The sequence below is a fragment of the Anthonomus grandis genome, chromosome 3, assembly GCF_022605725.1.
Source record: "Anthonomus grandis grandis chromosome 3, icAntGran1.3, whole genome shotgun sequence".
NCBI lineage: Eukaryota > Metazoa > Arthropoda > Insecta > Coleoptera > Curculionidae > Anthonomus > Anthonomus grandis.
Genome location: NC_065548.1, coordinates 34,023,211 through 34,036,521, shown reverse-complemented (window position 1 = coordinate 34,036,521; position 13,311 = coordinate 34,023,211). Strand labels below are relative to the sequence as shown.

At 23.9% G+C, this 13,311-nt stretch overlaps 1 protein-coding gene across 1 annotated transcript; it reads right to left on the bottom strand.

Annotated features, from left to right (window-relative positions):
* Positions 1–551: 551 nt before the first annotated feature.
* Positions 552–2,998, bottom strand: LOC126734493 (uncharacterized). Its single transcript, XM_050438147.1, has 4 exons — positions 2,907–2,998; positions 2,716–2,811; positions 2,454–2,585; positions 552–2,349 (listed from the first exon to the last, which is right to left on the bottom strand). The coding sequence occupies exons 1-4, from the start codon at positions 2,996–2,998 to the stop codon at positions 1,416–1,418; spliced, it is 1,254 nt and encodes a 417-aa protein (XP_050294104.1). The 3' UTR covers positions 552–1,415.
* Positions 2,999–13,311: the final 10,313 nt, after the last annotated feature.

The window sequence follows — 13,311 nt, the reverse complement described above, 5'->3', positions numbered from 1 at the left end:
TCATAAGAAAAATTTTAAAAATAATTTACAGTACATTAAATGAACTTCAAAAATTAAATTGGAGTCAAATCGGATAATGCTATAATGATTTTAAACACAATACATCATAATATTTTTAAAAATCATTTAGTGTTAATCAAATTATATCTAAAAAATTAAATCGGAACGATTAAGTACTTTTCTTTTTTATTAAACAAGAAAATTAAATGGACAGTAAAAATAAGTTATTTTGATATAAAATGCCAAAAAAAACAACATTTTCTTCAAAAAATAATTTATTGAAAAAAAACATGGGATTCCGTTATATCAAAAATAAAGTTTCTTTTTTCCAAATGTAACATAGAATTTTGTAACACAAAACTAGTATTTAATTTAACATACACAGCAAAGCATATAACTTTTATTTACGGCTAAAAATACTTTCATAGTATTGCCTGTCCATTTCGGGAATCCATTTATACATAGACTTTATTGCCTCCACTTTACTTGATGCAAGGGGAATAGCTTTATCGCATCTTTTTAATTCTAGTGGAATAATTAGTTGTTCTGTTTCAGCTGTAACATGCCCCTTTCTCAATTTTCTTTGATGTAAATTTAGAGATTTAAATTTTTCTGTGGGGTTAAAGGTAGATACCTTTTTATACTTGAGTTCGAAAAACGATCTAGAAAACTGCAAAGAAACTACTTTTGAAAATGGCACAGCATTGTAGTTGAGTTGGCTTGAAAAACACTGAAAGTCTATAAAATCTTCTTGTTTCATGTGGATAATTGTATATGGATTATGGAGGTTTACTTTTAAAAGGTATCGTAAAAGAGATAAAGGAGAATAGTATTCTACCTTATTTAATGATCTTCCGATTGAGCTGTGGATTGCATTTACTTCTTGGATACAAGCATGACCAGGAACAGAAAATTTCATTGTGATTTTTGATAGGTTGTTGTGTTTTTGAATTAGGTGACTAAGGCCATAACTAATGAGTCTATTTCTATTTTGCGGAACGCAGCTGTCGCTCCACAAAATAATTTCTGTAAATTCTGGATTGTCCTGCATAACTTTATCAAGTATTTTGTAAACCGCACTTGCAATGTCGTTTCCCTTTCTTCCATGTAAAGCTTCGCTCCACACAGCACAGTATACTTTTTTGCTTATGGAGAGGTGTCCAGTCATATTGTAAACATTTAGTTTACTTTTATAAAAAAAGTTTTTTATGTCAGCTTTTGGGCATGTTAAAACGTTTTTTAGATCAAAGCACAGTATTGGGATTTTACTATCCTTGTCTTTTTGTTTTTCGTTTCTCATGTACTCTTTTTCATTTAAATGATCAGCATATTTTTTTTCCAAACTGTCATCCATCTTATTTTCTATTTTTTTTAGCTTTATTTCCTCGCACGTATCACATCTGTCTTTGCGTGGCTTATGCGCACGTATCACATCTGTCTTTGCGTGGCTTATGAAAAGCAATGTTAAAATTATTGCAGAATGTTTTTCTATAAACAGAAAATGAAACTGGAGCTTTTTCGCGTTCTTTTGCCAAATCCACATAAAGTTCATATAATTTTTTAATGCTTAATCCACTTTCGACATATTCTTTGTTACGGTTCTTGCGACAATAATGTGATTCCACACGAGGAACCAAGTTTATGTGCTCTTTAACAAAATCTATAGCTTCAGGTGACGTTACCCTTTTCTGATGTTTTCCCTGTATACTTTTAGTCAATGTGTTAGTCACCGTTTTATTTTTGTGAGTTGTATAAATTGGTTTCTGACTTATACATAAAGTTCCTGTATAAAAGTCTTTGCAAACTTGAATTGGTTGACCATTTAACTCAAAATAATATATAAAGGTTCTCTTTTTTCTTGAATTATCAGGCTTTTTTCCTTTCCTTCTCCGCCAGGGACTATCAACTTTAGTAGTGTTTAAAATATAGTTCTTTTTTTCAACAGCTGAAAGCAGATAATAATTTTTAAAAATCTCCTTTCGTTGTTCATCGCTTATTATTCGAGAGCATTTAAATAAGCATTTTTGTAAACAATCTTTTTTGTTTTTAATCTCCCTGGCGGGAACGACCTTTTTTCGCGAAGAAATATATTCAAGGCCCCGATCAAATTTAGTTTTTCTTATATTGCATGCCCATTCGGATGTATTTTTTTGTCTTTTGCGTGTTAACTTTTTGTTTGTCTCATTTATCAAATTATCTTCTTTAGAATCCGTAGTATCATGTGAGGTTGCTGTGTTATAAGAATTATAATACTCTGTTTCAGGGTCTTCAATATTACCATCTTTTACTAAGGGCACTTTTTGTTTTGAGGTGTTTAGCGTTAACGTAGTGGAACAACCGGAAATATTTCTAAAACAAGAATTTAAAACTTTGTTGGAAATAATTTAAAATTTGCTAATATCTTGTAAAAAAATCGTTTTAAAAAACCAAATAAAACAACAACAATTTTTTACCTATTAAAATTTGTTTGCAGCTGAACAGAAGACGGATGAGAAGATTTTTTAATCTCAGTTTTGCTGTTTACTTTAAATTGCATTGCAGAATTAGAAGTCTTATACGAGCTAGTAGAGCAGCCAGGATTGTTTCTAAAACAAAACATAAATCTACATTATTGCATTTTCCTTGACTATACAGAAAATTTAAAATGGTTAAAGTAATATACATATAACATAACAATAAGTTAAGAACTAAAAAGTAATATGATAACTTATATACCTAGTTAAATGGCTTTCTAAGTCTGACTCTTCACATTCGCTTTCACTGCTACTGGATCGGGTTGGAATGTTAATATAACGACCACGAATTTTAATTCTAAAATCAATAAAATGTGAAAAAGTAAAAAAAGTAGATTAAAGATTCAAAAACCTAAGCTTCCATAGCTAAAATAAAAATTTGAAAAATCTAACCTGCATTCTTTTTTCTTTTTTGATTTTTCAGGTAATGTATATTCCTTGTCTTGGTCAAAATCATAACCGTAGCCATCACTAATATCAGTCATATTTAATTCTATATTTTTAAATAAACTTCTCAACAAACACTTGATCTGCTCCAATAAACGTTTTAAAATGAATTATAAACAAAGCAACATAACCCTACATTTGCAGGGTTCTATGTTAGTACATAGAACCCTGTAATATTTATTATCTTAATAAACATTTATATTCTAAGGTTCTATGTTTAACTTACAACTATGATATATCCATTTGTCATAATATTAGGTATACACCTTTGATTTTCCTTATATTACCAGAGTTCTATGTGAGCTTTAAATTTATTTTCAAAATTATAGTGTAGGGCTCACCACATGAAACTTTGTAATATTAAAAACCAAATTTCCCTGGAAATGTTACATACAACCTTGTAATATTAGGGTGACGATTAGTTATTACATTTTCTTAACTCTGGTTGTGTTCAAACCGGAAAAAACATCATTTGGCTAACTTGTGTATGCGAGATAGTAAATTTAAATTATATTCGAATAATAGATAACAGTAATAGAGTGAGATAAAATAATTTTTTTTAAAAACAATTCATAAGAAAAATTTTAAAAATAATTTACAGTACATTAAATGAACTTCAAAAATTCAATTGGAATGAAATCGGACAATGCTATAATGATTAATTGTTTTATTTTCTTAACCCTGGTTATGTCCAAAACTTTAAAAGGATAATTCGGGTCATCTTGTATAACCTAAATATTAAATTTAAAATAAATTTGAATAATAGATAACCGTAATTAAGTGAGATATGACTATTTTTTTTTAAAAACAATTCATAAGAAAAATTTTAAAAATAATTTACAGTACATTAAACGAACTTCAAAAATTAAATTGGAACCAAATCGGACAATGCTATAATGATTAATTGTTTTATTTTCTTAACCCTGGTTATGTCCAAAACTTTAAAAGGATAATTCGGGTCATCTTGTATAACCTAAATATTAATTTTAAAATAAATTTGAATAATAGCTAACCGTAATTGAGTGAGAAATGACTATTTTTTTAAAACAAAATACATAAAACTATTTTTAAAAATCATTTAGGGTTAATCAAATTATATCTAAAAATTGAATTAAAATTAAATCGGAACAATCGCCAACGCTATTAGTTATTATATTTTCATAAAGAGTTAAGAAAATAGAAACCAGAGGGTTGTGTTCAAACCGTAAAAAACATCATTTGGCTATCTCGTATATGTGAAATAGTAAATTTAAATTATATTTGAATAATAGATAACAGTAATAGTGTGAAATATGATTATTTTTTTTAAAAACAATACATCAGAAAAATTTTAAAAATAATTTACAGTAGATCAAATGAACTTCAAAAATTGAATTGGAATGAAATCGGACAATGCTATAATGATTAATTGTTTTATTTTCTTAACCCTGGTTATGTCGAAAACTTTAAAAGGATAATTCGGGTCATCTTGTATAACCTAAATATTAATTTTAAAATAAATTTGAATAATAGATAACCGTAATTGAGTGAGATATGACTATTTTTTTTTAAAAACAATTCATAAGAAAAATTTTAAAAATAATTTACAGTACATTAAACGAACTTCAAAAATTAAATTGGAACCAAATCGGACAATGCTATAATGATTAATTGTTTTATTTTCTTAACCCTGGTTATGTCCAAAACTTTAAAAGGATAATTCGGGTCATCTTGTATAACCTAAATATTAATTTTAAAATAAATTTGAATTATAGATAACCGTAATTGAGTGAGATATGACTATTTTTTTAAAACAAAATACATAAAACTATTTTTAAAAATCATTTAGGGTTAATCAGATTATATCTAAAAATTGAATTGGAATGAAATCGGACAATGCTATAATGATTAATTGTTTTATTTTCTTAACCCTGGTTATGTCGAAAACTTTAAAAGGATAATTCGGGTCATCTTGTATAACCTAAATATTAATTTTAAAATAAATTTGAATAATAGATAACCGTAATTGAGTGAGATATGACTATTTTTTTTTAAAAACAATTCATAAGAAAAATTTTAAAAATAATTTACAGTACATTAAACGAACTTCAAAAATTAAATTGGAACCAAATCGGACAATGCTATAATGATTAATTGTTTTATTTTCTTAACCCTGGTTATGTCCAAAACTTTAAAAGGATAATTCGGGTCATCTTGTATAACCTAAATATTAATTTTAAAATAAATTTGAATAATAGATAACCGTAATTGAGTGAGATATGACTATTTTTTTAAACACAATACATAAAACTATTTTTAAAAATCATTTAGGGTTAATCAAATTATATCTAAAAATTGAATTAAAATTAAATCGGAACAATCGCCGACGCTATTATTTATTATATTTTCCTAAAGTGTTAAGAAAATAGAAACCAGAGGGTTGTGTTCAGACCGTAAAAAACATCATTTGGCTATCTCGTATATGTGAAATAGTAAATTTAAATTATATTTGAATAAAAGATAACAATCGCCGACGCTATTATTTATTATATTTTCTTAAAGTGTTAAGAAAATAAAAACCAGAGGGTTGTGTTCAAACCGTAAAAAACATCATTTGGCTATCTCGTATATGTGAAATAGTAAATTTAAATTATATTTGAATAAAAGATAACAGTAATAGATTGAGATATAATTATTTTTTTTTAAAACAATACATCAGAAAAATTTTAAAAATAATTTACAGTAGATCAAATGAACTTCAAAAATTAAATTGGAATGAAATCGGACAATGCTATAATGATTAATTGTTTTATTTTCTTAACCCTGGTTATGTCCAAAACTTAAAAAGGATCATACTCTCACGAGATGTGTACCTAAATATGAATTTTAAAATAAATTTGAATAATAGATAACCGTAATTGAGTGAGATATGACTATTTTTTTTTTTAAAAACAATTCATAAGAAAACTTTTAAAAATAATTTACAGTACATTAAACGAACTTCAAAAATTAAATTGGAATCAAATCGGACAATGCTATAATGATTAATTGTTTTATTTTCTTAACCCTGGTTATGTCCAAAACTTTAAAAGGATAATTCGGGTCATCTTGTATAACCTAAATATTAATTTTAAAATAAATTTGAATAATAGATAACCGTAATTGAGTGAGATATGACTATTTTTTTTAAACACAATACATAAAATTATTTTTAAAAATCATTTAGGGTTAATCAAATTATATCTAAAAATTGAATTACAATAAAATCGGAACAATCGCCAACGCTATTATTTATTATATTTTCTTAAAGTGTTAAGAAAATAGAAACCAGAGGGTTGTGTTCAAACCGTAAAAAATATCATTTGGCTATCTCGTATATGTGAAATAGTAAATTTAAATTATATTTGAATAAAAGATAACAGTAATAGATTGTTATATAATTATTTTTTTTAAAACAATACATCAGAAATATTTTAAAAATAATTTACAGTAGATCAAATGAACTTCAAAAATTAAATTGGAATGAAATCGGACAATGCTATAATGATTAATTGTTGTATTTTCTTAACCCTGGTTATGTCCAAAACTTAAAAAGGATCATTTGGGTCATCTTGTATAACCTAAATGTTAATTTTAAAATAAATTTGAATAATAGATAACCGTAATTGAGTGAGATATAACTATTTTTTTTTGATACAATACATCAAAATATTTTTAAAAATCATTTAGGGTTAATCAAATTATATCTAAAAATTAAATCGGAACAATCGTTAACGCTATTAGTTATTACATTTTCTTAATTCTGGTTGTGTTCAAACCGTAAAAAACATCATTTGGCTATCTTGTATATGCGAAATAGTATATTTAAATTATATTCGAATAATAAATAACAGTAATAGAGTGAGATATAATTATTTTTTTAAAACACAATTCATAAGAAAAATTTTAAAAATAATTTACAGTACATCAAATGAACTTCAAAAATTAAATTGGAATCAAATCGGACAATGCTATAATGATTAATTGTTCTATTTTCTTAACCCTGGTTATGTACAAAACTTAAAAAGGATCATTTACATTTACATCTTGATAACCTAAATATTAATTTTAAATTATATTTAAATAATTAATAACCGTAATAGAGTGAGATATGACTATTTTTTTAAAAGACAATACATAAAACTATTTTTAAAAATCATTTAAGGTTAATGAAATTATATCTAAAAATTTAATTAAAATTAAATCGGATCAATCGCCAACGCTATTAGTTAGTATATTTTCTTAACTCTGGTTGTGTTCAAACCGCAAAAAACATCATTTGCCCATCTCGTATATGCGAAATAGTAAATTTAAAATATATTTGAAAAATAGATAACAGTAATAGAGTGAGATATAATTATTTTTTTAAAAAACAATTCATTAGAAAAATTTATTTTAAAAATAATTTACAGTAAATCAAATAAACTTCAAAAATTAAATTGGAATCAAATCGGACAATGCTATAATGATTAATTGTTCTATTTTTTTAACCCTGGTTATGTCCAAAACTTTAAAAGGATAATTTGGGTCACCTTGTATAACCTAAATATTAATTTTAAAATAAATTTGAATAATAGATAACCGTAATTGAGTGAGATATGACTATTTTTTTTAAACACAATACATCAAAATATTTTTAAAAAATACTTAAGGTTAAACAAATTATATCTAAAAATTAAATTAAAATTAAATCTGAACAATCGTTAACGCTATTAGTTATTACATTTTCTTTACTCTGGTTGTGTTCAAACCGTAAAAAACATCATTTGGCTAACTTGTATATGTGAAATAGTGAATTTAAATTATATTCGAATAATAGATAACAGTAATAGAGTGAGATATAATTATTTCTTTAAAAAACAATTCATAAGAAAAATTTATTTTAAAAATAATTTACAGTACATCAAATGAACTTCAAAAATTAAATTGGAATCAAATCGGACAATGCTATAATAATTAATTGTTCTATTTTCTTAACCCTGGTTATGTCCGAAACTTAAAAAGGATCAATTGGGTCATCTTGTATAACCAAAATATTAATTTTAAAATAAATTTGAATAAAAGATAACCGTAATTGACTAATATATGACTATTTTTTTTAAACCCAATACATCAAAATATTTTTAAAAATCATTTAGGGTTAAACAAATTATATCTAAAAATTAAATCTGAACAATCGTTAACACTATTAGTTATTACATTTTCTTTACTCTGGTTGTGTTCAAACCGTAAAAAACATCATTTGGCTAACTTATATATGCAAAATAGTAAATTTAAATTATATTCGAATAATAGATAACCGTAATTGAGTGAGATATGACTATTTTTTTTAAACACAATACATAAAACTATTTTTAAAAATCATTTAGGGTTAATCAAATTATATCTAAAAATTGAATTAAAATTAAGTCGGAACAATCGCCAACGCTATTAGTTATTATATTTTCTTAACCCTGGTTGTGTTCAGACCGTAAAAACCATCATTTGGCTAACTTGTATATGCAAAATAGTAAATTTAAATTATATTCGAATAATAGATAACAGTAATAGAGTGAGATATAATTATTTTTTTAAAAAACAATTGATAAGAAAAATTTTAAAAATAATTTACAGTACATCAAATGAACTTCAAAAATTAAATTGGAATCAAATCGGACAATGCTATAATGAATAATTGTTCTATTTTCTTAACCCTGGCTATGTTCAAAACTTTAAAAGGATAATTTGGGTCATCTTGTATAACCTAAATATTAATTTTAAAATAAATTTGAATAATAGATAACCGTAATTGAGTGAGATATGACTATTTTTATTAAACACAATACATCAAAATATTTTAAAAAAATACTTAAGGTTAAACAAATTATATCTAAAAATTAAATTAAAATTAAATCTGAACAATCGTTAACGCTATTAGTTATTACATTTTCTTTACTCTGGTTGTGTTCAAACCGTAAAAAACATGATTTGGCTAACTTGTATATGCGAAATAGTAAATTTAAATTATATTCGAATAATAGATAACAGTACTATTACTGAGAGATATAATTATTTTTTTAAAAAACTATTCATAAGAAAAATTTTAAAAATAATTTACAGTACATCAAATGAACTTAAAAAATTAAATTGGAATCAAATGGGACAATGCTATAATGATTAATTGTTCTATTTTCTTAACCCTGGTTATGTCCAAAACTTTAAAAGGATAATTTGGGTCATCTTGTATAACCTAAATATTAATTTTAAAATAAAATTGAATAATAGATAACCGTAATTGAGTGAGATATGACTATTTTTTTTAAACACAATACATAAAACTATTTTTAAAAATCATTTAGGGTTAATCAAATTATATCTAAAAATTGAATTAAAATTAAGTCGGAACAATCGCCAACGCTATTAGTTATTATATTTTCTTAACTCTGGTTGTGTTCAAACCGTAAAAAACATCATTTGGCAATCTCGTATATGCGAAATAGTAAATTTAAATTATATTCGAATAATAGATGACAGTAATAGAGTGAGATATAATTATTTTTTTAAAAAACAATTCATAATAAAAATTTTAAAAATAATTTACAGTACATCAAATGAACTTCAAAAATTAAATTGGAATTAAATCGGACAATACTGTAATGATTAATTATTTTATTTTCTTAACCCTGGTTATGTCCAAAACTTTAAAAGGATAATTTGGGTCATCCTGTATAACCTAAATATTAATTTTAAAATAAATTTGAATAATAGATAACCGTAATTGAGTGAGATATGACTATTTTTTTTAAACACAATACATCAAAATATTTTAAAAAAATACTTAAGGTTAAACAAATTATATCTAAAAATTAAATTTAAATTAAATCTGAACAATCGTTAACGCTATTAGTTATTACATTTTCTTTACTCTGGTTGTGTTCAAACCGTAAAAAACATCATTTGGCTAACTTGTATATGTGAAATAGTAAATTTAAATTATATCCGAATAACAGATAACAGTAATAGAGTGAGATATAATTATTTCTTTAAAAAACAATTCATAAGAAAAATTTATTTTAAAAATAATTTACAGTACATCAAATGAACTTCAAAAATTAAATTGGAATCAAATCGGACAATGCTATAATAATTAATTGTTCTATTTTCTTAACCCTGGTTATGTCCAAAACTTAATAAGGATCAATTGGGTCATCTTGTATAGCCAAAATATTAATTTTAAAATAAATTTGAATAAAAGATAACCGTAATTGAGTGAGATATGACTATTTTTTTTAAACACAATACATAAAACTATTTTTAAAAATCATTTAGGGTTAATCAAATTATATCTAAAAATTGAATTAAAATTAAGTCGGAACAATCGCCAACGCTATTAGTAATTATATTTTCTTAACTCTGATTGTGTTCAAACCGTAAAAAACATCATTTGGCAATCTCGTATATGCGAAATAGTAAATTTAAATTATATTCGAATAATAGATAACAGTAATAGAGTGAGATATAATTATTTTTTTAAAAAACAATTCATAATAAAAATTTTAAAAATAATTTACAGTACATCAAATGAATTTCAAAAATTAAATTGGAATTAAATCGGACAATACTGTAATGATTAATTATTCTATTTTCTTAACCCTGGTTATGTCCAAAACTTTAAAAGGATAATTTGGGTCATCCTGTATAACCTAAATATTAATTTTAAAATAAATTTGAATAATAGATAACCGTAATTGAGTGAGATATGACTATTTTTTTTAAACACAATACATCAAAATATTTTAAAAAAATACTTAAGGTTAAACAAATTATATCTAAAAATTAAATTTAAATTAAATCTGAACAATCGTTAACGCTATTAGTTATTACATTTTCTTAACTCTGGTTGTGTTCAAACCGTAAAAAACATTATTTGGCAATCTCGTATATGCGAAATAGTAAATTTAAATTATATTCGAATAATAGATAACACTAATAGAGTGAGATATAATTATTTTTTTACAAAACAATTCATAATAAAAATTTTAAAAATAATTTACAGTACATCAAATGAACTTCAAAAATTAAATTGGAGTCAAATCGGACAATGCTATAATGATTTTAAACACAATACATCAAAATATTTTTAAAAATCATTTAGGGTTAATCAAATTATATCTAAAAAATTAAATCGGAACAATCGTTAACGCTATTAGTTATTACATTTTTTTAACTCTGGTTGTGTTCAAACCGTAAAAAACATCATTTGGCTAACTTGTATATGCGAAATAGTAAATTTAAATTATATTCGAATAATAGATAACAGTAATAGAGTGAGATATAATAATTTTTTTAAAAAACAATTTATAAGAAAAATTTTAAAAATAATTTACAGTACATCAAATGAACTTCAAAAATTAAATTGGAATTAAATCGGACAATACTGTAATGATTAATTGTTCTATTTTCTTAACCCTGGTTATGTCCAAAACTTTAAAAGGATTATTTGGGTCATCTTGTATAACCTAAATATTAATTTTAAAATAAATTTGAATAATAGATAACCGTAATTGAGCGAGATATGACTATTTTTTTAAACACAATACATCAAAATATTTTTAAAAAATACTTAAGGTTAAACAAATTATATCTAAAAATTAAATTTAAATTAAATCTGAACAATCGTTAACGCTATTAGTTATTACTTTTTCTTAACTCTGGTTGTGTTCAAACCGTAAAAAACATCATTTGGCTAACTTGTATATGTGAAATAGTAAATATAAATTATATTCGAATAATAGATAACAGTAATAGAGTGAGATATAATTATTTTCTTAAAAAACAATTCATAAGAAAAATTTATTTTAAAAATAATTTACAGTACATCAAATGAACTTCAAAAATTAAATTGGAATCAAATCGGACAATGCTATAATGATTAATTGTTCTATTTTCTTTACCCTGGTTATGTCCAAAACTTAAAAAGGATCATTTACATCATCTTGATAACCTAAATATTAATTTTAAATTATATTTAAATAATTAATAACCGTAATAGAGTGAGATATGACTATTTTTTTAAAAGACAATACATAAAACTATTTTTAAAAATCATTTAAGGTTAATAAAATTATATCTAAAAATTTAAATAAAATGAAATCGGAACAATCGCCAACGCTATTAGTTATTATATTTTCTTAACTCTGGTTGTGTTCAAACCGCAAAAAACATCATTTGCCCATCTCGTATATGCGAAATAGTAAATTTAAATTATATTCGAATAATAGATAACAGTAATAGAGTGAGATATAATTATTTTTTTAAAAAACAATTCATAAGAAAAATTTATTTTAAAAATAATTTACAGTACATCAAATGAACTTCAAAAATTAAATTGGAATCAAATCGGACAATGCTATAATGATTAATTGTTCTATTTTTTTAACCCTGGTTATGTCCAAAACTTTAAAAGGATAATTTGAATCACCTTGTATAACCTAAATATTAATTTTAAAATAAATTTGAATAATAGATAACCGTAATTGAGTGAGATATGACTATTTTTTTTAAACACAATACATCAAAATATTTTAAAAAAATACTTAAGGTTAAACAAATTATATCTAAAAATTAAATTAAAATTAAATCTGAACAATCGTTAACGCTATTAGTTATTACATTTTCTTAACTCTGGTTGTGTTCAAACCGTAAAAAACATCATTTGGCTAACTTGTATATGCGAAATAGTAAATTTAAATTATATTCGAATAGTAGATAACAGTACTATTACTGAGAGATATAATTATTTTTTTAAAAAACAATTCATAATAAAAATTTTAAAAATAATTTACAGTACATCAAATGAACTTCAAAAATTAAACTGGAGTCAAATCGGACATTGCTATAATGATTTTAAACACAATACATCAAAATATTTTTAAAAATCATTTAGGGTTAATCAAATTATATCTAAAAAATTAAATCGGAACAATTGTTAACGCTATTAGTTATTACATTTTCTTAACTCTGGTTGTGTTCAAACCGTAAAAAACATCAATTGGCTAACTTGTATATGCGAAATAATGCGAAATAAATACAATACATCAAAATATTTTTAAAAATCATTTAGGGTTAATCAAATTATATCTAAAAATTAAATCGGAACAATCGTTAACGCTATTAGTTATTACATTTTCTTAACTCTGGTTGTGTTCAAACCGTAAAAAACATCATTTGGCTATCTTGTATATGCGAAATAGTAAATTTAAATTATATTCGATTAATAAATAACAGTAATAGAGTGAGATTTAATTATTTTTTTAAAAGACAATTCATAAGAAAAATTTTAATGAGATATGAC